Source organism: Diadema antillarum, unplaced genomic scaffold, assembly GCF_040938485.1.
Source record: "Diadema antillarum isolate AM-2024a unplaced genomic scaffold, OU_Dant_1.0 seq00000243_RagTag, whole genome shotgun sequence".
In the NCBI taxonomy this organism is placed as follows: Eukaryota; Metazoa; Echinodermata; class Echinoidea; order Diadematoida; family Diadematidae; genus Diadema; species Diadema antillarum.
Genome location: NW_027271287.1, coordinates 1,629,076 through 1,655,046, shown reverse-complemented (window position 1 = coordinate 1,655,046; position 25,971 = coordinate 1,629,076). Strand labels below are relative to the sequence as shown.

The following is a 25,971-nucleotide window of genomic DNA, read 5'->3' as shown; positions in this document are numbered from 1 at the left end:
CGTAAAAATATATTTGTGTCCACCTTTTGCACTATAGGCAGTTAAATGGGCAGGGGATCTGCAGTGACCAAACAAGGAAGTCCAGTCAACATGGAGGTACCAAGTTGTAGCACCGAAACCACTGCAGAGGTTTTCATTGCACATGTAGTGAAAATTGAACCCAGAGACTGGAGTGAAAATGGTAAGAGAAGCTGCATTACAAGTGCATTTCTAGACTCAAAATCCTTTGATGCCATTTTCAATTAACATATCACCCTGGTAAGAAATGATCATGCAACTTGCATCATAAAACCCATAAAATATTGCACACAGCTCAGTTTTCAGGGAAGCCTGAAAGGTTAGGAGGTCAGCAATATTAATTTCTATTTTTTTTTTATTATTCAGTTGAGTAATCCACCTTCCATGAAATAAGATTAAATGATTTTGTGTCTGTTTGCCAGCTGTTCTTGCTTGATTTCCCCCAAACATTGAAACGTTTGATTTTCCCCATATTTTCCCGTCAAAGTTTGTGAGCAAAAACGAGTTTATGCTCTATGTTTATTGAGTACATAGTAGATGATAGATGGTAAAAGTTTTGTGAGGTGTATAATATGTTTGACCCTCTCCCACATAAACCTACAGTAGGATGACTGGATTTTTGCTTTATACATTGTACGTTTACCAAAGGGTATCTGTTAACTCTTAGCAAGGCTTACAAGGTATATCTATCAGGATCTCTTTACCATGCTCAGTACATTTAGGGTACTTCTTTCATTTGTTTTCTTTAGATTTAGATTTTTTTTTTGGGGGGGGGGGGCGTAAGGATAAGATTGATAGGTTTGGTGACAAGATTTTTTTTTTCTTTGTACCCTGTAACTTGTCAATACATTGTGTGTTTGTTTGTGGTTTTTCTTTTCTTTTTAAGAACTCTGCTTTTGAAGTCACTCATTTTTCATAGAAACGTAAGCCCATTCTTACTCTGTCATGTTCACATTCAAATCTTTATTGTAAAAGCATAATGCAATGTCAAACCTTTCACATGACTTCAACTCAATTGCTTGATGAGGTTGTGCTGTTACAGTAACATGTAATAAAAGACACTGTCTGTGATATGTGACATTTTACCCAAATATTGCTACTGGCCAAAAAATATGTGAACAATTGTAGTGAAATTACAAGTTTTCTGTGATAATATAAAAAAACTGTCTTTTTGTTTTTTACACTATTGTTCATCTCATGGTTAGCAAGACAGTTTCAGAAATCTTTCTTTTTGTTTTTTAGTCTTCTTGTGAAAGTATTATACATGTACTACAAATTACTTTCTGTGACCATGGTCATATGTCATGAAACTGCATAGACTGCTCCCAAGATCTTCCAGAAAAGTACAATGTAAGCATGCCATCACACTACAGACATAGTAAGTGATGTGAAATTGCTCTTAGTTTAGCTCTTAAATTCTTGAGAAGCTTGCAGTCACTTGCCCAAACTACACAAAGCAAAATATGTGTGGTTTTGCATAGAGCAACCGTGGCTATTGCGACTCAGATCTGAAGACATAGGCACTTGTTTTGTTTTCCTACTAAAAAAATGTCAGCCATGTGAAATTTTTCCAAAATTAAAAATTTTATTTTTACGATTTCTTATTCAGATACAGCCATTGAAGATCAGGGTCAAAGCTCATCCCAGGAACAACAAACCAACACCAAGCACATAACCAGTGAAATGGGGACAGAATCTTGTGATAGGCAAGATGGCATAAACCTGGGTCCGATTACAACGGAGGACTCTTGTGAGGAGGAATTAGATAGCTGTGAGGTGTGCCACAAAATGTTTGATGACAAAAGCCACCGCAGGACAATATTCCACTCCAAGCTCCATGACTTTGAGCTGGTGCTATGCAGCGTCTGCTTCACGTCAATCGAATCCAGGCAGATGAATGCAGAAGACAACTGCTTGACAGATGGTGAGATGACAGTGACCGATGAAGATGTTAGTGAGAGTGAGCCAACGGAGGAGGAGCTGGTATCCAGCGGGAAGGAGGAAACTCAAGAGGGCCTCCTTCTAGTTGCTTCTGCCAATAGCATTTATGCAGGGTGTATCCCCTTACTACCTAGTATTGACCCTGAGGAGCAGCATACCAGTGTTGCCAATCATAATCATATACCACAGAGCCTGCTAGATGGTGACCAAAGTGACCAGAAAAGTGAAAAGAAGCAATTTCAGTGTCACCTTTGTCCCAAATCGTTTGCCCAAAGTGGTTGCCTTAAGAGACACATCAGAACACACACTGGTGAAAAACCCTTTGCGTGTAAAGTGTGTGGCAAGACCTTCGGCCGGTCCAGCAACCTGCACTCTCACATGCGCAATCACACAGGGGAAAAGAATTTTGAATGCCCAATCTGCGATAAGAGGTTTGGTCAACGGAGCTGGTTGCTGAGGCACATCCGAACACACACAGGAGAGAAAATGTCCCAGTGTGAGCTGTGCCAAAAGAGTTTCAGCTCACCAAGTAATTTGCAGTCCCATATGAGGACCCACACGGGAGAGAAGCCATTTCAGTGCCAGGTGTGTCATAGGGAGTTCTCAGCAAAGAGTACTCTCATTAAACACAGCAAAACGCACACCGGTGAAAAACCGTTTGAGTGTGCAATCTGTCACACTTTCTTTTGTCAGAGTGACCAGCTTGAAAGTCACATTGCGACGCATAATGAAGGGAAACAGACATGTAATATCTGTTTGGAGGAGTTCGATGAGCGAGACAGCCTGAGAGCCCACATGCAGAACTGCCACGGGGAAAATCAGTTTGAGTGCAAGATTTGCAACATGGTTTTCAGGAACATCCAGGATCTCCGCCGCCACATGCTGATCCACATTGGGGCGAAGTCGTTCAAGTGTCACGTGTGCGAGAAGGAGTTTCACAGGAAGGACAACCTCAAGGCGCACATGAGAGTCCACACGGGGGAGAAGCCGTACAAGTGCGACATATGCCACGAGACGTTCAGTCACAGCAGCCACGTCAAGATCCACATGAGGAAGCACACGGGAGAACGGCCCTACCAGTGCAACATTTGTCAGAAGACGTTCACTCAGAGCGGCAGCCTGAAGAGCCACAAGAGAATTCACACGGGGGAAAAGCCCTACAAGTGCCACATCTGCCACAAAGTGTACAGTCGCGGCACGACAGTCAAGAAACACATGAAGAAGCATTATGCCGCTAACGCCGTAGTAGCGCCAACAATAGAAATGAAAGGCTAGAGTGTGAGATGACCAGTGAAAGAAAAAATTTGACTGCAATCCAACGGGGTACTCAGTGCAGCTGACACATTTGAAACATACACACTTACAAAGTTGTTGTACATGTAGTGTAGTTGTGCTAATGGGATAAATGATAAGAAACTAACTGCTCAATAGATTTAAACCTGTGTAGCAGAGGTGGGGGCACTTAATAAGCCCATTCTAGGCATTTTTGTGATAATTTTAAAATGCATTATTTTTTGCTGAAATTTCATGACTTTTTTCTTAAACAGCTTGCGCCCATCTTTCCACCCTATATGTGTAAAATCATGGGAATGCTGGGACATAGCACATTTTCATGGCCAGTGTGTCTGAAAATGGCATTATTTTGATAATGACTTTTATGTGTGGGTTTGGGTTTTACAAGATGTGATGTCAGATTTACGTTATTCCTGTTTTTACGGAATAAAAAGAAAGCCAAATAAGGGGCCACCTACCTCCCCCCCCCCCCCCCCCCCCCCCCGCTATACAATTTGAAATAGCCAAAGCTATTAAGTCATCAAAAGTGACAACACAAGCAGTGATGATAAAATCAACAATTATCTGAAATGAGAGGGTGACTTCTACAACTTCTGTGATGGAATTACGGATTACACATATTTTTGTATTGAATGTAACATTTTAAGCATATTGGAATTTGCTCTCTGTACTATACACACAATTATTGTGTTTTTATTGTATTATGCACTCCATTCATATCTGGCCTTAAGCATTCTGTGTGATACTGCATTTCTATTTAATTCCATTGTAAAGTGTTTAACGTGGATTTCATCATGAGCATCTATTGTAAATATATATACACACAGGCATTTTTAAGGATAAATATAGGTACTATAAACTGTTTTATGTGTACATGATCAACAAAGATTATGTATAGTTGAAATATAAAGGGTTGTGAATCCCTTTTACTGTACTGTAGGAGGGAAGAATGAAGACAAATTGTGCAGTGAAGGCTTTCCATTCGTTTGCCTCACATTCTTGTCTCTTGGATTTACATATTTTCCCTGAATATCTGTGTTTTTGATAATCATTTTCCCACCTGTCTTATCTGTTCTGCCTTACTTTACAGCCATTCTTCCCTCTAACACTCGTTCGTAAAGAAAAAAAAATCACAAAGTGTGCTTCAGTGATTCATGAGTTTTACATTGTGTAATTCATGATGGAAATCAGCTGAGTAGGGTTTTAAACTGCAGCTGAGATGGGAGGCCCTTCAAACTTTCTCTGGTGCATGGTGAACAAGCTTCAGCCCCCTACTGTATACCACCTGCTCTTCATGTATAGGGTGGTGAGATTTGTGTGGATATCATAACTGGTGAATGGATCTACTGTACAATGTACTTGACCCTGGAAACAGCAATAGCTAATGGCCTGGTGTATGATGTTAATACACTGCCTAATTTCTAGCTCATGCAAACTGCTGAATACGTACTGTTTGAATACTGCATAAGCTGTTATTTTCGCAAGGGTTTAATTTTCGCGAATTTTGCGAATCACAGTTAGACCTTGAATTTAACAACACGCAAAAATGTCCCCATACGCTTTGTTAATAGAGCATTAACGTAAAGGTCGGCGTCGATTCGTAAATATGTCTATGACCTTGTCAATATCTGTACGCGAAAATAACAGCGTACAATGTATGCAGTACATAGGTCACATATTACAAGAAAAAAACACATTCTGATTGTTACAAATAGTGAATGGCAGATTCCCATCTTTATGCTCTATAAAAAGGCTCTGAATAAGGAAAATGAATGGCAATGAGTTTGTTTAGCATAGGTGCTGGCATTATCTTTGGAGCTTACATATGTATATTTCTGAACTTAATATGATTGATCTGCACATTATGCATTTAATTATGTCTAATGTCCAACTGTATCATTAGCCTTTTTTTGTTTGTTTGTTTATTTTCACATGCCTATCAGAACAAAAAATCAGTTATCAGGAGTCATATTGGCCGAACAGTCAACTTTGCATTAGGTCATATCTTTCATAATTGGAGAAAATACTTTTGACTTCAAAATACATGTACTTGACCTTTGACTTAAAGGACAAGTCCACCTTCATACATGTAAACATGCAGATTGAGAGAATGCAGCAATATTAATAGAACACTTAGTGACGTAAATACATGAACATTCGAGTAAATTCAGACAATCCGTTCAAAAGTCATGAATTTTTGAAGTTTCAGTTCCGCTGTTGCTGGATGTGAAGACTACATTGTACTTCAGCTTGTGATGTCATACAAGATATGTGTAAAACGATAAGAAAATGTATAGAAAATTCAATGTATTTTCATGTCTCTCACAAAATAAAAGAGCACATGAGATGCCTCTTTCAGAAGGCAAGGGGAGTGATATTACCCTTAAAATATATGTCAGTTACAAGTTGAGGGAATGTGTACTTTTTTCACAAAATGAAAGTTTGTGGAATTCTCTTTATATTTTCCTTTATCGTTCTATGCATGTGACATCATCAACTGCAGTAGTCTTCTCATCCAGCAGTGACTGCACAGAAACTTTGAAAATGTATAACTTTTGAACAGATTGTCCAATTTTCCTCAAACTTTCACTGATGTGTTACACTTATATTGCTGCATTCATTCAATCCACATACGTGTATGAAGGCGAACTTGTCCTTTAGGCGGAGTTGACCCTGCTTTGAAGAGCCTGTGAAGTACAAATGACATTCCAATACTTGATAGTTAAAGAGATATAGATGCAAGTCATATGAGTTGCACTACAGATACTGTCATTCTCTCTATTTTTTTTTTCTGGATTGTAATTGAACGTACAGGTGTTTATGTTTAGGTGCAGTGCTCACCCATGTTTCTGTATGTGACCCTGCATCACAAAACCAACAAAGAGTCGCCATACATGGATTTTTAGTTAAGTCAGATTCTGAGAGAGCAGGATAACTCCATTCAAATGGACTCTCCTAACCAATCTAAATAGTGAAAAGAAAGCCCACCCTCTGGAAAAGTGTGAACTGAGAAAAGAGGCTGTGAAGTAAAGGGTCTATTCAAGCACTTAATCTTTACCAAGCCACCCTAGCTGTGGATGAGTGGGACAAAAAAAAAACCCCAACAACAACAAAACAAAACAAAACAGGATGTTAACCACTGGAACAATAACAATGAAGAGATTATCAGGAATTAAGATGAAATTAAGCATGCTTTATCAACACATTCTGTCCATGATTTATGCTAACTTTCAAAGCAGTAGCATGCTGTAGCTTGCTCTTGCAGAAAACATGAAAAACTCAAGATTGGTTAGGTTGACCCATTTCACCTATTATCAGTCCTCACATAAAATCACTGCATGCAACTTTTTGTTTGTTTTGTGATGCACAGTCACATATTATGAAGTGGCCTTGTGAGAATACAGTGCACTCTCATTACGACAAACATGGTTATAAGAAAATTAAAGTAAAATATGGTATATATGATATCAAGTAAAAATTCAGCTCCCAGTGTAATTATGTATCTTTATATTCATTATTTGTTCGACTATGAAGGAATTGCAATATAAAAAAGGAAAATTGCCAGTCTCAAAGACTTTGTTATAATGAGAGTCACTTGTACAGTGTATAAGAGTTGAGACCACACCATTGTAGAGTAAAGTATCATCAAAAGATGAAGGTAGATACAGTCGCTGTATGCTTTGCAATCTGTAACATTCTTTTTTTTCTGTCTCTGGTGTTTGTTGTAAATCAGGGTTTTTGTTGTAATTATGTTACTTTCATCCATTGTATACAATGTACTGTATTCTTGTTGTTTGTTTTCTATGAGTTAATGTTTAAAGAATATTATGTACATTGTACACTAGCACACTGCGCTACATTTACGTATCATTGTTGTTCCTTGTGGGCTGGGAGAGAAACATTGATACATGCACATGAAGTATACATATAATTGTCCAAGAAGCTCTTTAATAGATATTCCTCATATCTGCATTAGAAAAAATACATGTACTCTAAAAACTAGAAAAGCACTCTTACCTCTGCTAAGCAGTTCATTTCCACCTATCATTATACACACATGCTGAAAATCATCAAATTTCCTAAAATATAGAAGCCTTTTGTTCAGGTCATCAACTTCCAGCTACACGGCACCTCGCCCAAGCAGGGCAAGCACTTTAGAGCGTGTGTACAGTTGTACGTGCAAACCTCTAATACTCGCAGCTTGAACTCCCAAGTTCATTGACCCTCTCTGAAAAAAGATAAAAAATCCTTTAAAATCCATACAAATTCCCGGATCACTTCCAAAATTGAATCATCTGTTCCTTTTGTCATAATTGACTTTTCCTGCTAGTTTCATTCATGTCAGTACACAACTTTTTGAGTTATTTTGTAAACAGACAAACCAATGCAGATGATCACTTAACCTCCTCCTTCCTTGGTGCAGGTAATGAATACTCTTGCATAGCCTAACACTCATACTCATGATGTAAACTGTGATATTGTCAATACACTGGGAGTACTCCTTGGTCTTGTGAGCCATGTTAATATGGCCAAGTTCTACAATACAGAGCTCTGCATATAATTATAGTAGTCTGAGTATGAAACTTCTACAGTAAAACCTCATTGTAATGACGGAGGATATACCGAGATACCACATATAACTAGTTATTGTGCAGGTCCCGTTCCTCTTTTATTTTCTTCTATCTGTGATATGACAAGATATCTATACATTTATAGTGAAGAAATTTCAGTGGTCTCTAGCAGCTTGTTTTAACAAGGTTCCCATGTATTTTGACATTTTCTCAGGCCCAGCCAAATGGAAACCCGCTGTGTCCGCTTGTATTTTGATTCGTGTGAGTTCTCATAGAAGGCTTTCTATCATTATTATTATTATTTTATTAATGCATAGATTTCTTGGTTGGCTTCTGAGGGGCATTTCATGAAGAGTTTTCGTCAGATATTTTTCTGACAAACTGTTACATGCTACTGAAATCCTTGTATCTGAATGACCGAGAGCAAATTGGTCCGACAAATTTGTCGAAGAAAATGCTTCATGAAATGCTCCCCACGTCTTCTTTGTTGATATGTACTTTAATTAGCATAAAGAGTTTTTCATTGTGACAATGTATTTAGCATGCCTTGCTTGAAGGAGGGAAATTACAACTTGTAATCAGCATTGTCTGTCAATGTGAGGTTGTAAAACAAATTTATGATATTTGAGTGTGTATTCATTGTATATGTATGTCTTGGTACTGGTGTACTCCAGTATCCAAATTTCCCACAAACAGGCATTTTTGTGTTATCATATTTCTGTGTTGATCATATGTATGTGTCATATTTAAATTTGAAATAATATAGTATTAAATACTGACTCCAAAAATAATTTTACACATGTACAGTAGGAGCACATTCATGGCACTTTTGACAGTATTGTACAGCAAAGTGTACATGGTAATTATGCTATTTAGACCAAAATGGGATCTTAATATTGGTAAATGTTATGCAATGAAATGAAAGGAGTTAACTTTTCAGGGTCTTTTTTTTTATAACAGTCAAACATTAAATGAGCTCCAGTAAGGAAAGTGCAAAGCGTAGAACAACCCCTGACTTATTTTGTGGAGCAAATAAGTCACTCCTTTTGAGCAGAATGTACATATTTTGTCCCAAAAGCCATCAAAGACATCATTGTTTTAATGTAGGCAATTTGTCTTGGTCACTTAAAACAAATCATGATGATGAGGAATCATTGCTACCTCTGTTAGGTTCTTGGAAGAATTTTATTTTTGTTGGCATTCTGCAAATTGTACACAAACACATCCAAGGCAGAGCCATGCTTCACAGTTTCTTATTTCCCACAAATACACTGTATATGGTTATGCATTGTGGTACACTATAGTTTGTTTTGTAAGTGTGTGTGAGACATACGTGTACAAAAGTAGGAAGTTGTCCTCAATGCGTAGATAATAATGATAATGCTGCTGAATCAAATTTATCAAAGCCTTAATATCATGCACTATTTGAAGTGTTGGTATGAAATTGTGCTGATGAGTCTTCATGTCTTTCAATATAGCTTCTGTTTTAGGGAACATCACGTTAGATAACCAACACTTGGTGTAGATTTTAGGCTGTAATTACTGATACTGCAGAGTTTAGAGAAATAGTCAAATGTAGTACAAGATGTTTTACATTGATATACAGTTTATGATTATGTGATGCCTACAATGTATGTAGTGGAATTTTAACATGTTTTGAAAGATTGGTTTCATCTTCACTAACAGTATACTAAAAGTATACTAAAAGTAAATTATTGCTAGAATTGCTCTTTTCATTATTAATGCATTCTTGTAACTCTTATTCCCTCTACCTATTTCTGTTATGTGTGTACAAAACAGTTCCATGTTAGCCACATTTTGTACTATAAGGTGTATTAACATTTCCAGGGCCTACGGGATTTCTGTGTATTCAGTCCTATTAAATGTGGTGCAATCTTTGTCTGTTACACTTTTGGAATACTTCACATTCTTGTACAGGTTATAGAAATAAACTTTTAAGTAATGAAAGACTGGTGGTACATGAACATTGAAATAATTGTCTTCATGTTTTTGGGTCAGTCACCATCTATGCAGAAATCTCTGGGAGTGCATACTGATTCAGATAAAACAAATAGAACACAAACACACATCACACACCTCTCACATGTACATGTATTACACATAACTTTAAGTTACCAGGAGAATTGTGTTCCATTTTCTTTTTTTGCTTGCCTGTTAGGTTGTTATTTTCTTCCCTGCTCTCTTACATTTGTACCTGCATTTTTTTTCCATGAAGTGCCATGCATTAGCACTAAAAGGTATACCTGAGGGCTGGTACATGTAGTTACTGTTATTATTATCATTATGAAAAAATAAACAAATAGCCAGACATGAATACAACCATTTACATCACACTAACAATATCAAATCTGCAGAACTAGACACAGCTAGCAACTAATCATGGCACACAAATTCACACACACACACACACACACACACTATTATAAAATATATATTTAATGTAGGTTATATACCTCATCTGGCTCACCTCTGTGTGTGTGTGTGTGTGTTTTGTGTGCGTGACACAACATGTTTACATTTGTTTTGTTGCGAGATGAAAATATTCAACAATATAGTAATACATGTAGGACCATTGAGTCTATTCTAAGCTAATGAAAGAAAACCTATGACTTACAATCAGACTGTATAGAAAGTTTCTTGCATAATCTGCTTTTATGCTGTAGGGCTAGGGCTTTTTTACTATTTGGATGTCACTGCTTTTAATCATTTTTTTTTTAATGTGAGCTATAAACAATGAAAATTTAAATTCATTGAAGCTTATAGAATGTGCAATAAGTACAACTACACAATTAATGTTCATATGTGTTTTTGCCGCATTTATATATAATTTTATGTTATATATATATGTGTGTATATATATTATATATATACTCATATAATATATATATATACACATATAATATATATATATATATTATATATATATGATATATATATTATATATATGTATATATATATTACATATACAATATATATATGTATATACATGTATATATATATATATATATATATATATATATATATATATATTGAAATTTCACGTATTGGCTCCATGAAGAAATGAAAAAAAAAAACAACTGGTAATGCATTTTTGGCAAATAAAGTATGAGTTTGTTCGACTCAAATTTTCAATGACGGTATCGAAACAAAGCAAAACAAAAACTGGACATCATAATGTTATAATTTTTTTCACATATATAATATATAATTGATAGCATGATGCATTTCTTGAGTTCTGTATAATAGGCCTATATATCCTTCCCTCGGATAAGACGTGAAATAAGGTCATCATGACATATTGTGTGAGAGAGTCACAACTCGTGCACGAATTCAAGATCCCCCTTCATTCATTCATCGCAAAGAGCGGGTGCATATTAACCCAGTGAAGTGGTCCAGCCTCACATCCAATTGGGCTCCATGGAGGACCAGCTAGCGGAGCTGAATGGGGTATCAAAGCCCGCTCGCCTAGTACCTCCATGAGCTATCATAGACATCTTCCCAGATGGAAAATGAAACAAACATTAAGGGGAGCGGTCTCAAAAATTGTAATCCAGAATATAATCATCCCTACGAGTAGACGGTATTTAGTTAAAATTCATAGTGCCGAAAAAAATAAGTAAAATGGACTAAAATCATTAAACCCCCAGTTTTGTTTGTTTTATACTGCCGGTATACGTGGTTGATGGTCAGGATGGGCCAAACCAATCTGATTACATTATTTTGAAGACCTATTCGGTAGAATGATGTCCCCGAGCCACCCCTTACAAGGTGGATGAGCAGAATATTTGTCCTGCATGTCAAGCAAAGTGAATGAATACCGTGCAGATCATGATTCATTCTGCTAAACCTTGCGTTTAAAATTCCTTCAGCTAAACCAGCCGAGGTGAAAGAAGCTACCGCGATTTTCTGTGTTATTGTTGAGCTATGAATGATGTTTTCTTACCCAGGTTCCCCTTCTTTATTTCTTCAGAGTTTATTCCTGCCTTCCTTTACAGGGGTGGATCCAGGAATTCCGTAAAGAGGGGGCGCGTTTACATTTTTTTTCTTTTTATTTCTTTTGTTTCAACAATAAACTAAAAGGGGGGGGGGGGGGGCGGGCGTGCGCCGGTTGCGGTCCTCCCTGGATCCGCCACTGCCTTTATAAACTTGTCTAATTGATATGTGACATATACTTGTGAGAGCCCGGGCGCTTTCTTTGTTGTATTGCAGACTATCAATGACGCAAAGATGCTGCTCATCATCATTATCATCATCATGGCAACTCTTATCCACAGGACATGGCATCGGGCGTATGAATCATGATAATAAAGTCGATTTTATCATCTGACAAAGCAATACTATAAAGGCGATTAAGGGGAGGTTCATGCACTGGTGATGCCCTCTTCCCCTGAACCCCCCCCCCCCCCAAAAAAAAAACAACAACAACAACAACAACAAAAAAAACCAAAACAAAACAAACAAAAAAAACAAAACCAAAAAAAAAAACAAAACCAACAAAAAAAACAACAACAAAACCAAAAACAAACAGACAGATAAAACAAACAAAATAGATAATAAACCCAACAAACGAAAACAAACCCATCAACTCAGATTCAGACCTTAAAGGGATGGTATCTCTAGTAGCTAGGCTATTAATGGAGATGAGAATTGGGCTTTTAACTTTTTGCGAGACACCGAGAAACCACTTATGAAAATACTAGTACAGACCATACCATTCTAGGAGGAATTCAAAGTTTATATGTGGTGATTTATGGGTTGTGGAATGACTGAGCTCAGACATCCAAACAAAGTAAAACAAAGCGATCGTAATATATGGTGGGTTCCATCTTTTATTAGGATTACTCGACATTTTTGGATATCTCAGCCCTTTCAAAACCAACTTTCATCAAAAGTATGCTAATGGTTGAAACCCTCTTGTATAGAATTACACGTACAGTATCCTCTTTCATATTTCATAAGAGGTTTCTCATTATCTCACCCCCCCCCCCCCAAAAAAAAAAAAAAAAAATGTTAGAAACCTGAAGTTATGTCACAACGACACATACGATCCTTTTTTTTTTTCTTTTTCTTTTTTTACGATGATGTTTAGGGTTATAGGGCCTACACTACAGGGAAGTCTCATTTCCCTGGTATGTATTGAGTGCAATATATTTGCTCCCCCCCCCCCCCAAAAAAAAAAGGGATAAACAGTAACAAACCTTACAGAATGTTGGAATATTGTGGCATCATTAATAATGATAGGCAGGCTTTAGACCACTAATACAGTATCATGATTTTATTCACCCTTGAAAACCAGAAAAACACGGTTCCTGCCATGGTGCAATAATATACAAGTACTAGTACCCGGTTTCGAGGTATCGGGGGAAGTCCACAGAGAACTGTGTGTTTCCACACATTGGTGATGAGTGTACAAACTGTCATCGAATCATGCATATCAGTGGTATGGTACAGAGAGACTTGTATGAACTTGTATGAATAGATGAAGAGATGTGGAGTGACAGTGATCTCATGTAAGGAAAAACGAAAAGGGCGGTCGTTTCATTGAGGAGAAAATGTAAGTATACAAGGCTGGAAAAGATGGTGCATTCATTTGCAATATTTACCATTAGTTATTTTGCAGCATGTCACGGTAGTTTTAAACCAGGAGGAAGTATTGATGATGGTAGTTCCAGTTTAGTTTCTGCAATCGGCGCTTGACTCGTACAGTCCCATACGCGCCTGCTGACGTATGTTATTGGTTATGTGAAGGGTACTTGCCGCTGTAACTTGTGACGATGACGCATCTATCAGTCCATTCACAATCTAAACTACATTGCTTATTCTAATTGTTGTTGAACCAGGAAGTGTGATGAGAAAAACAGATCAAGAAGTCTGTGATAAAGTATACGTTTGTAGCGTGTTGAAATTACCGCGGCCACCAGTTGTACATTGTATGTATTGATAGTATTGACTGTGTTGAAATTAATGTTTGTTGAGTCTTACGAGATTATTAAAAGATATTCTCGATCCTGAGTGAAAGTGAAATTTAGTCGCTTGTGCCTGCTGTGGAAGGGAGGATGACTTAATCATTAATGTTGAGAACTCAGAGATAACGCAAATAAGACAACTTAGAATCAATGTACTATCTTGTCGGATCCAGTACTAGTCAGTAGTAGGGAACACCCCTTTGCTGGTCAATAGCTACACATGTGACAGGAATGGAATTGCAAAAAACGCTTTATTGTACTGTGGCATTTGGCGATTGGTCTTGTGCATTAGAGCTAAATATGCAAACTAGGCACACCGTCAACTAGTGTGCGAACATGGCATGGCACATAAGGAGTTTAATGATGATAGTTCACATTTATGTATTAATATTAGAAATCTTTAATCATTTAAGTACCGGTAGTCTTAATTTATTGGACCCATTAGCAATCCAATGATGCATAATAAATAATGTAATAAAATGCTAGGCCTACAGAGGCCATTGCAGAAACTGACAAGTGTAAATAAAATATGAGTGTAGTTGCTGATCCTTTATAAGTAAGTTCAAGTTTTCTAAAGTAAACTTGTGTTATTTCACAGTACAGTATTTTCTCTCTTTTTTAATATCTTATCTATTTGGTTGCCTTGTGTTTGTGCTGCAATGTCTATGTTTGTACGTGAAAATGATTAGATGCAGTCATACATGTTACCATACAGTAATGTTAGTGGCCCCTTTTTTTTTCTTTCTTTTTTTTGCCAGGTATATTTGTAGATGTTTGATATCTTTTACATATAAAGTCATTGCAAATATTTGTGTTGACCCAGTATTCCAATGTTATAGTGATTCCATTTGATTTTTGATGTTTGCCTTTTGGTCTGAAAAGTTTGAAAGTCATAACCCTGTCCTTTCATCTAATAGAATTTCATTCTCCTCCTTGAACGGATGCCACAAGACAGATTAACTGAATTGTCCTTGTCATTCCCATAACAGTAGTATGGGACTTCTAGCGATGAAGTGTTGGTGCTGCTTTCATAAACTCCTGGATAGTCACTATTCACAGCTTCACACAGATTTGAGTTAAGAGCAATATGAGTTTCCTGATATATTCATCACTTATATATTTCTTTGTCTCCACCTCTGTCCCTCAGATTCTAGAACTTTCTTCTTGTACTTCAAAAGGTTTAGCATCCCAACATGGCAGATCCTGTGGAAACTCCACAGGAGTTTAAGTACGAGACCAAATTCGTGGTCTTGAACTATCTGGGCATCCTTCCAAAGTTTGAAGAAATGGGAGGAGATTCAGAAGAGAGTGAGGCTGATGACGAAGACAGTGAGGGCAGCAGCTATGGAATGGGCAGCCAGGCCAGCTCGCATTCGAGAGGTGAGAATTATGGTGCTCCCTGATGGGTTTACTTTCCTGCCAGTTCAGTTTTTTTATGAAGATGACATGTTGCATTTATTCTCTGTATTATTGAACTTGGAAAGGTCGCAGATTGGAATTCTCTGTAATGGACCAAAAAGTTTCATTTCGGTTAACCGACTCATTTTTTAAATTTTTTTTTGAAGTTTCTCTTACCTGAGAGACTAGAGTAATATTTTCTCTACCTTCTATCAGAATTTGGCTACTTAGAACAAAAACAAAATTGAGAATGTTCTGCTGTATTTGTGTGTTTTTTTTCTCAACAATATTTGTTTCTGCATTGAAACTTCTACAAAGCATGCATGGGTGACCCAAGTTTTTACATGCTTGATCGTTTCTCTCTTTTCTATGAAATTGCACCCCATCATTTTCTCTCATTTCAATCACTTTTTGATTGAAGTAGGACTGGCCAATTTTTGCCTAGTTAAATATCAATTTAAAGCATAGAACTTACTTACTCTTTTCCATTATATACAATAGTGGTAATTCATTTTGCCCCCTTTTTGTGGGTTTTGAGCGAGGCAATCACATATTATGTTATTGAATAGGTTATTTTTGCATGTATACCATTACAACACAATCAAACTGTAACTACTGAACATTTGGCCTAAGCTGTGTCCTGAGAAACAGTGGTCAATAGTTCATCACCCAAACATGGCCATGAATAAGTAATACACATGTACATCTGTACATTATTTGACCCTGTGACAAGTCACAGTTAAAACCAATCAAACAGCATTATTTCATTTGACTTCCAGTCACTACAGAACTTATCATTGCTACAACAGAACAGAAGAAAAGCAAACTCACAAGGGACCATGTAGTGTCCAACTGCTAGGTGAATGACAGGGAAATCAATTGCCCTCAAAAGGTCAAAATAAGGAATTTCACATTGAAAAACTCACAGCAACATGGTTCTAGTTGATAATGTAGAATCTTAACCCGTTGAGGACGAGTCCCGAGTATACTCGGGCAGGTGTCTATGGGATATATGTGTTGTAGCAAAATCAGTCCGTCCTCAACGGGTTAAAGTTTTCCATGTTGAGAGAGAATTCGTCCTACTTCAGGACTCCTTGCAAAATCTTCCTCCCTAGAAGGTGAATATGAGCGAATGATAATACTCAAATCTTTGTTTATAAAACTGCAAATATCTTTCCTATAGAAACCTCATCCAGTATAGAGAGTGATAGCAGAGATAGTGAAGACTTCCGACAAATCCGACGGCTGGTGGCAGCATCCGTAGCAGTTCCCTTCCGCAATGAGACAGAGGCGGAGCCGCAGAGCCGATCCTTCCCAAGGCTGGCCGCCGCCCAGCCTCGCTCGCTCCACCTGGATACTCCACCACACATGGACGACTCGCAGCTGCTACCCAAGATCAGTGAAGACACATGCGAAGGGTTCAAGCTGATCTCGGAGGATGTGGTGACGGATGCTCTGCCAGATGTCTCTCAAGCCAGCTATGCTACCACCGGATCATCTTCACCATCTGTAGGGAGCAGCGCTCCTCCATCTTTAACCATCTGTAAGTTGCGATACTGGCATTGCAATATGTTAGCAGTGTCTTGAGAAACAAGGCACTTCATTACCACATCAGTGCATTTGAATAATGCACTTTCTGCACTAAACTTGTGGGTCAGGGCATGCCCATTAACTTGTCAAAAAAAGTATATATTCATGGCATACTTAGGAATGCAAGCACCACCGTTTTTAAAAATAATGACTGCAGAAGTATTGAGGACATTGATCATATCACGAGTGCCAAAGTTAAAGCTCGGTTCAAGCTATACTCTATAGAACGGCACGTTTTATCAATGTTTCCAGTTTGACAAATCTGAGTTTCATGGTCCTACATGCTACTAGGGTCTCTGTTACTGGGTATACTCTGCATTTGAAGCTAAGAAACAAATTAAGTTTTAGAAATAAAAGACCTAACTTTTTCTTAGTTACTTTTTGTCCTGATTTCCATTAATTTCTACATGTTAGTTAATAAACACATGTGCTTGTCAGATTTCCCATGGACTATTGGATGTATAGTTTTTGATACATGTATCTCTAGTGCATATTTTTTTTTCTTTCTGTAGTGTTGACATCTAGCTTGCAGACATAACAAAGATTTTGATCATTTTTTTTAATATGAAGAGACAGCCTTGGAAATGAGAAAATCCCCCTTTCAGACTAGAGAGTTCTAGTATGGATGTAAATGATGGATATAGTGCTGTATGTGTCTAAATGCCTGCACGTTGATACATCATGTCAATATACCAGGGCTCGATATTAGTGGTGGCCATTCCAGGGGCCACCAAAAATTGATATCTGGCCACTAAACTTCCAATAAGGTTATCTATTGGTGGCCCGATCAGGCAACTAGGATTCAAAATGGATTGTTAAATGTTCCTTTTATTTACGACCAATACATTTTTTGGGGGGAGGGCACCAAGGTTTGCAATTTAAAGACATTAGTGGTGCGAATGGCCTGTCAGAGAAAAAGTTAGTATCGAGCCGTGAATATAAATTGTACATTCATACCATCTTAATGATAAGGTGTTCACTGATTAGAGAAATTGCCTGGAAATGAAATTGTTCATTTCCTTAACCCTAAAAAGGCCGGGGGGGGGGGGGGGGTTTGAATCAACCCCCCCTCAACATTTTTCGCGACTACTCCGCCGCGCGAAATTTTTTGACCGCGCCGTTCGATGACTTTTTACTTTCAAGTCTTGCACATCTTTTGACACCATTTTCGCGAAAATCGTGCATACCGTTACGACGCTGCATGACTTTTTATACATGCCTGTCAGACCGAAAATTGCTCAAAAACATGATTTTGTGTATAAAGTCTATAGATGCAAATGGAGTTTTCTCTTCTTATTCATAAATATATGATTATTTTCACTTTCATAGGCTGAAATTAAGTAATTTTAGCATAATTATGCTTGAAATAGGTTCTGTCATAATTTTTGCGGAAAAAAATGATAAAACAAAAGATCGAAAAAACAGAAATACATTTAAAAATTCATAAAACAATGAAATACATAAGAAATTGATTTTGATACCAATTTTTTTTTTCAAGTACATTGTTAAGAATGCTACAAAGAATGTTTTCACCAAAAAATAGGATTCTAGGAGCTTTAATTTCTGATTTAGAGCAAAATGTATGATTTTATGCATATATTAGCATAATTAATTATTATGACAAAAATTTTCATTTCTTTTTGTATAGCTTGGTAGAATACGCCACAGGTAATGCATGTGCCAAATTTTATGGCGATTGCGCGATCGATGGCCGAGATCTCGGGGGTGGGGGGGGGGGGTTGAATCAACCCCTCCCCGGCCACAGAACACCCAAAAAAGCCCGGCCTGCAATCCACTCAAATTGTTTAGGTCATAAAGATTTACTAAACCATACCAGCATACCAAAAAACGTATGTGTGATCGACATACTGTACTGATGCTTAATTCTATCCATGCAAGAAAGCTTGAAAGGGACATAGTCTGATCTACGTAGAGCCAACAGAAGTATATGATTTGCTAGTCTGTTTATGTACAGTATGACAACTGTTGGTGTGCTGCCTCTATACACAGAAAAGAAAGAATACAGTGTATGTGCATTTGAAATAACTTCAATTTAATTTTCCTTTTCAAAGAGGGAGGAATCAGCATGGTGAATCACCATTTCATACATCTTGTCAGTGCTCTCTATGTCTTTTAACCCGTTGAAGACTACATGTAGTTCTGGGTACATGTGGGCAGGTGTCTATGGGAAATGTGTGTTATACCGTAGCAATATCGGCTCGTCCTCAGTGGGTTTAAACGATATATTATGATTTCAATCATCTCCCTTTTTCTGTCTTCAGCGCATTCGGGCTCCCCCAGACCAAGGAAGGTGGTAAAGAAAAGAAAGAGTAAAGATTTACTTTGTGATGAAGGAACAAAAGACAGAATGAAACTCGTCCTGTCAGAGTTAGAGACACAGTTCAAAAAAGGTAAGTGCAAAATTGACACCATGTCCTGCAACACTGTAAAGGCTCATAGCTCATTATTCTCAAGACATGAACAATGAATTGATCACTGGTATGCATATGTATCTGAAAATTCTAGTGATTTTCCAAGAAAGATATATTTTATGTTTCGATATCTAACAAAATGTCTCCTGAAGGATTCCCAGTTGATTTAGTGTGAGATAGACGAAATTTACGGAGTACTCTCTCTTTAGATGAAAGTTATAGAGGTTAAACTTTTGTGTGAGGATTTTCAAATTGTTTTGCTATCAGATGATCAACTAACCTGATCCTCGGTAGAAATTCAAAGAGCTTGGGGAAGATAACAGCACAAAACACTGCCAAACAAACAAACGAACAAACACACAAAGAAACAAACAAACACAAGGAGCGTAATGCGTTTTTATTCAATGGATTTTCACGGTATTAAACAGAAATGCAGGCTGAGGGCCTGAACTCGTCGGCAGTGCTCTGCGCAATCAGTCGCGAGGCCCTGGTCGCCGAGAGAATCGCGCAGATCGGAGACTGCATCATGATGCACCACCAGGGCGAGCTGGAGACGGCCTTCCACCAGGTCATGGGTCACGGTGAGGGCTCCATGAACTATGGTGTCTTCAAGAGTGCCATGAAGAGTCTAGTGAAGAACACCGTGCCGGGCTGGTATCATGTAAGTTTTTTACCTTTTAGAGTCTCTTCCACACAGCTCCATAACTACACTTTCAGATCTAGCCTAAGTAAAGTCTGCTGTCCAAGGGATAGAATCAGGTAAAGAAATTGACTGAAATCAAACAATTAAAAACCAATAAAAGTTTTAATTACATTGGACTACAAATTGAAAAATAATGGTAGGGTAAATTTTCACAAATTTTGTTGAAATTATGATTTCAGTCACAGTAGTATGAATGTCATGACTGATCTGTTGGCTTGCACAAGCAGGTTCACTATTAAATGTGTGATCTCACAAGTTCCTTAGGGTCCTGTGGTGCACTGTAGATTATCAGAGAAAGCACTTTGTTATAAGGATGGCTTGGTATGTACTTATCCATTTCACTGTTACTTCGAACCTGAATCTTCAAAATGAGTAATTTTTTGGAGGTTGTACATGTATCTTACTCAAAGGGCAGAAGGCCCTTTGTAGCAACCAAGTTTCTGAACACTGAGTTCAGCAGATTTGAATATCCCGTGTCACATCCATCTCCTCTTCAGGTGGAGCTTACATAGAGTAGCAATTCTGCCTAGAATTCTGGGGACTCGGGTCAGAAGCGCCTTAGAAGTACACATCAAAAAGACATTTCACTACCTCTTAGCATTAAGATGAAACAAACTAATGAAACAGTAATTAAGTTTTGTGCACACCTTAGTATAAAAGTTTGTAAGCATTTTTCAAATAAAATATGCACATACATACACTTAACTATAATACTACAATACAATAAACAAATAGAATAGAATGCAGTCATGAAAATGCTATAACAATGTGTACAAGAATTCAAAATCAGGTTATGCTTCAGACATAAGTTGAAGGAATCAAGTGATGTAGAATAACAGATAATAATTGCCAAAGTTCCAAAGTTCAGGGGTGTAAGCAAAGAAGGCATGATGCCAAAATGGTGACTAGGGGTATATTGGAGACAAGAATCTCTATGCGATCTTAATATACATCATGGAGTCATTGGTTGGAGATCACTAAGATATAGAAAGCTTTATAGCTGACTTGATGGTTATGTGATTCAATCCAAGATATATCATAATCACTGGATGATAGTGCTCCCTAGTACCATATTGAGTGCCTGATAATCCAGCCTCAAAGGTAGCTCCATCCAAGAAGTAGGTGAGGTATGACAAGGAGACAAACTTCCTTATCAGGCAGGTTTCTTGGTTGTCAAGCTATGTCAAAACTAGAAATCATTTCCTTTATTGGGACAACATCTTTGGCCTAGCATGGATTACCTTTAAGTGGATTAATTACCATTTATTACCATTATTGTTTGAAATAATGAAAGACCCAATAATGATTTCTGTATTTTTTTTTTTTTCATGGGCCAATGCAATGGCTGTGAGTTAAATGCAGCATTGTCTCCTATCATTGCTTACTTAACCCGTTCCTTACAGGAACCTGGTATACCAGGTTCCCATGGCGTCAATTGATACTTAGTATACGGGAACCTGGTAAGCCTGGCTCCCAAAATGTAAACAGGAGTGCCTGCATTCGTGGCCTAAATTCATGTTAATTTGTGTTATGCTGCCCAGGAAATTGGCTGTTACAGAAACATTAGAGTTTGTGTAACGGTATCCGTTTCTTTCTGTATGACAACTTTATGTATTGCAGTATTATTTGCCTTTTCTCTAATGTAGTGTGAGCTTGTTTTGCTGTAAAACTTGTCTAGAGATGTACATCAGCAATTAAGGTTGAGCTCGGTAGATATTTGATTTCACTGACCCCATTCAGGTGCCTCTTTTGTGTATAACAGAAGAGATTGTAAGCCCAGGCTCTATTCATACCTTGCGCCCAATTGATATTTCCATTGTTCAATGGCACATAGTTGACTGTTGACATGGGGTTCAAGTACCACTTGACTGCTTTCGCACAGGTGGCAATATGTCCGTTCTTTGTTGCCTGCTAAAAGAATCTCATTTTGGGGCATTGAAGGTGCTCAGAGAATATTTGGAGGAACGGGTTAAGAATGACCAAACATCGCCCTCATGTAAATAAATGAAACCCTTTATTCAATCAACAAACAATTAAAGTATTAACAAACAGCACAATGAGGAATGAAAAAGTAGTATGAAAACTGAATTCTGCGGCCAAATATTGAAAGGGGCAAAATCAAACTGTGTCACACTCCCGTCGCTATCATCAAAATCACATGACATAAGAGAATGCCCATCATGGAGCAAATAAAGTAAAAGATTTATTGTAAGATAATCAAGATTGCTTCCTACGTTGTACAATGAGTGTTCGATGAATTTTTTGCTTTCCTTCTGAGCTACGTATAACACATGTTTGTGCTTTTACTTCTATTGTAATTTGCTCAATGAAAGTAACATACTTCCATGATGTGAAATTTTTCCCTCTGGGGACATTCCACAGTTAGCAGTGATGATGAAATTCACGCGACAACTGGCCGTGAACGTCCTCCACCAGGGTAGCAGAGGAGTTGCCGCGGTGACTGATTATGCTTCTAGATACATAGAAGAGAACCTAGCACAGGCGATTCTTGAGCAAGGTGGTTGGGTAAGTATTGGCACAGTTGACACCGTTTTGCTGGGGTCTCGGATATTCCCATAAAGCATGAACTCTGCTTTGAAGAGACAAAACCATGACGATAATTTGAAGGGAACTTAATTTCTGTTGTCTGAAATGGATACAGCGGTTGAATAGGACATATTTCTCATCAGATATTTTTTTTATTTTCAAAGTTAATTGTACCAAAGGAAGAATATTACAGAGCAAAGCATTAGCCATGGGTATCGAAAAACATAATATCATTCATGAAAACTATGTGTGTGAAGGCACATTCACCAGTAGCTTACAGTTTAAAACCAGACAGCACATTAACTAGTTGTTTAGCATGCTTAGCACAGCATAGCCCTAATTTCAGACCTTTTTTTATTGGGACATTGCTTCTGTGTTGTCCTGGTACCAGTGACCTGTCTCTTGTGTAGTATTATGACAGATGATTTAAACTTTGTGATGTGTGCTCAGATCCAAGGCAATTGTGGGCCAATCTCTGTTGTTTTCTCACATGCCTTTTCATTCTCTCACTTTTGAATTTCCCCTTCTTTGAGACAACAGTTAAATGACTTTGAATGAAGCTCACAATTAGATGAGAGAAAAGCCAAACATCAAAGAAACCCACACCTGTTTGATTACCGTTTCAACTGTCGATGACAGACTCTAAGTTCTGTGTGGAATGTGTGTTCAATTTGCTACTTTATGGTTAACAGGCAATAGCTAGTTGTAATGGCTAGATACAAACCCTTGTTAGATGTATTAAAGGAGTCTGCGCCAAAAACCTACATGCACTGTTTGCCCTGTCTCCTAGGCTTTGTACTGAAGCTGCTCCCATCTTGTCGATACATGATACATGTAAAGACCCTAAAAGGGATGCTTTGGGCACAGACTACTATAATGACTGACAAGGGTTTGTGCTTGCAAACTAGGCAATGGCTACTTTGGTATGAAAACTTTTAGCACTGTAGGCTGCTATGATTACTATTATCCTTGCTGCTATATTTCTGCAGTAAGTCCCAAGTCTACATCAGGGCATGTCTGCTTTGTCAGTACAAAAACTGTTATCAGTTCTTTTCTTTTTCCCCCTGGTTCTGCAGGATGCAATGACCATGGTCGATCTGGACAAAATTGACAGTGACACGTGGTCAGAGATTTCATCAGGCAATCCCTCACCCTTCCACAACCGATCACCCATGCCGGCCTCCCCGCCCATCTTTACAGACCAGGCAGGGTTCTTGACCCCTCATCACCGCTCAGTGGCGGGGACAGGAAGAGGCAGGGACCAAGCAGATTCCGCTGAGCTGGGCGTCCAGCCTGCCCACCAGGAGGTGACGATGAGCCAAACAGACTCTGCCGGAGCTGGTAAGAGGAGAGTGAAGTCCGATACCGACGCCAAGGATGTGGCCATGGGCGATGATGATTCTTCGAGGGGCAGAGCCTCCAGCTTTGGGACTGGGTCGATGATCGCCGCCACGGCAGCCGCGGCCACTGCGGCCGTGGCGGTAGGTGCAGTTGTGCTCCTGAAGAAATAGGCAGAGAGGTGGCACAGATGTATTGCCAAACCTGCTATTAAAGCTGCAACAATCCCTGCACAAAGGCCATGTGTCTGTAATTATGGCTGCAATGTCCTTTGCATGCAGTTTGAATGTGATGGGACCCGGGGGTTCCCAAAACCTGTGCAGGGAAGACTTGCTCTGCCACTTTCCATCAGATGGTCATTAATGCACTGGCTCAACTGTGCTGGAGGCAAGGTAAATGATATAGCACAGAGAGGACCGATGTTCTGCTCTGGCATGGAATGTTGACATACATTTCAATTTTATCATGTGATGCTGCTTTAAATGTCATACTTTGGGATAATTTTACTCTGCAGTACATGTAGGTGCAAGGTACCCAGACAGCCACTGCAAAGTAATGTTTTCTTCTGATTATAATTATGTGAAGATTTGAATTTTTCATCCACATGTAAGTCGTGATATAACTGGGGTAGTGCATTATGGGATAGGACACAAAATCTACTGCCTTTATTCCTTCATACCTATGTACTAACATATTACTGATATCATGAGGATAATGAAGATGCAGGTAATATTTGTATGGACCTATAATCATATTTGCTTATATCTCAGATGTGGAGGTATATTGCTCAAATGTATCCTATTTTAGATGTGTGATTCAAGAACAACAAATTTTGCGCAAAGAAATAAGAAAACTGCCATATTGTGAATCTGATTCCAGCATGATCATTGCTGTTCTCTCCTCTTTAAAAAAATATTATTTTCATAGGGATTGTGCACAGCTACAACTGTAGTAACATTTTCATATGGCTCAAGAGTTTCCTCCACACTTACAAACCACATTTCAGGCCACCCATTTTCTGCTGTTTTATAGAGCACAGCCCCATATATGACAGTATTTTTAACCTTTCAGAATCATAGCATGAGTAGTAGAAAGTTACACTTTCTGTGCCCAGGCACACAGCTGTAACTTGCCAGTAAATCCAGTAAATCCAGTAAATCCCCCTCAACTTGAAATTTATTGTAAGTTGGCGAGACCATTCAGGTAAAGCAGTGCGCCTCAGGTCAAAGGAAAGGCCATGGTGACATTACAGGTATAAAAAGTATGAAACAATCTCATTTGTACTCGCATGTACCTGTGCATTCCGATACGCGCTCAATATTTATAATATAGTTTTCATGAAGACCTATATCCAGTTTTTAAATATATTTTAGCTGGGTATTCACAAAGACTTCGAGGTGATCCCCTAGAACTTGACAATTAAAGCGAAGCTTGCACGAAATTAGTGAGTCACATGTGTTCGTCGTGCTGAGTAACTCTGAAAGCACTTGTCGACACCCAAAGTATGCACACCACAATTTACAGTACGTTCTCACGAAAACAAATACATGTTGCTACAGATCTTTCTTTGAGAGAAATTATTTGGAACAGGAAAATCCTTGATATTGTCTGTGGTGCAATGTCAGTTCAATTTCTCCACTGCACTATTTTTTTTTAAACGCTAGATAAACTAATAGTATCGAGGAGGTTGAACTTACTCATCATGGCTGCTTACAGTGCAGATATGTCAAAGGGACGACACCAAAATGTTCTCTAAAAACCTGAAATATTTGATGTGATGTACATTATACGAAGATTTTGAATATTCTTGTCTATTGTGTGAACTTGCTATTTTCTTTTGTCAGAAAATTACGATCTGCACTTTGTTAGATGTGGCTGATATGCTCCTCTTTTCTTCTTCTTCTGGTGATCAAGTAGTTTAGTGCACTGTGCAGTTATGTAATATTGTATGATGGTAAAGATATGTATGGTTGAATGAATGGTGTCAAATATTAGAGAAACTGTCATGCACTTGTGAAGAATTGAGGAATGGCTTGTAGAACCAAAATGTAGTAAAAGCAGCAATAATAACAAAGGAATAGAGAATGCATGATATAAGTGATGCACAGAAAGGGAGAGAAACTTGTGTGAAGTACTTAGTGGGGAGCAGAGGA

The 25,971-nt window shown here is 38.1% G+C and overlaps 2 protein-coding genes across 2 annotated transcripts; both read left to right on the top strand.

Moving 5' to 3' along the window:
• Positions 1-1,834: 1,834 nt before the first annotated feature.
• LOC139729496 (uncharacterized) lies at positions 1,835-3,420 on the top strand. The gene has a single exon (XM_071640422.1). It carries the CDS (start codon positions 1,912-1,914, stop codon positions 3,232-3,234), a length of 1,323 nt encoding a protein of 440 aa, XP_071496523.1. The 5' UTR covers positions 1,835-1,911; the 3' UTR covers positions 3,235-3,420.
• Positions 3,421-13,300: 9,880 nt separating this feature from the next.
• Positions 13,301-24,257, top strand: LOC139729472 (uncharacterized). The gene is made up of 7 exons (XM_071640394.1): positions 13,301-13,398; positions 14,958-15,190; positions 16,392-16,751; positions 19,081-19,209; positions 19,659-19,891; positions 22,316-22,459; positions 23,557-24,257. Exons 2-7 carry the CDS (start codon positions 15,004-15,006, stop codon positions 23,989-23,991), a joined length of 1,488 nt encoding a protein of 495 aa, XP_071496495.1. The 5' UTR covers positions 13,301-13,398; positions 14,958-15,003; the 3' UTR covers positions 23,992-24,257.
• Positions 24,258-25,971: the final 1,714 nt, after the last annotated feature.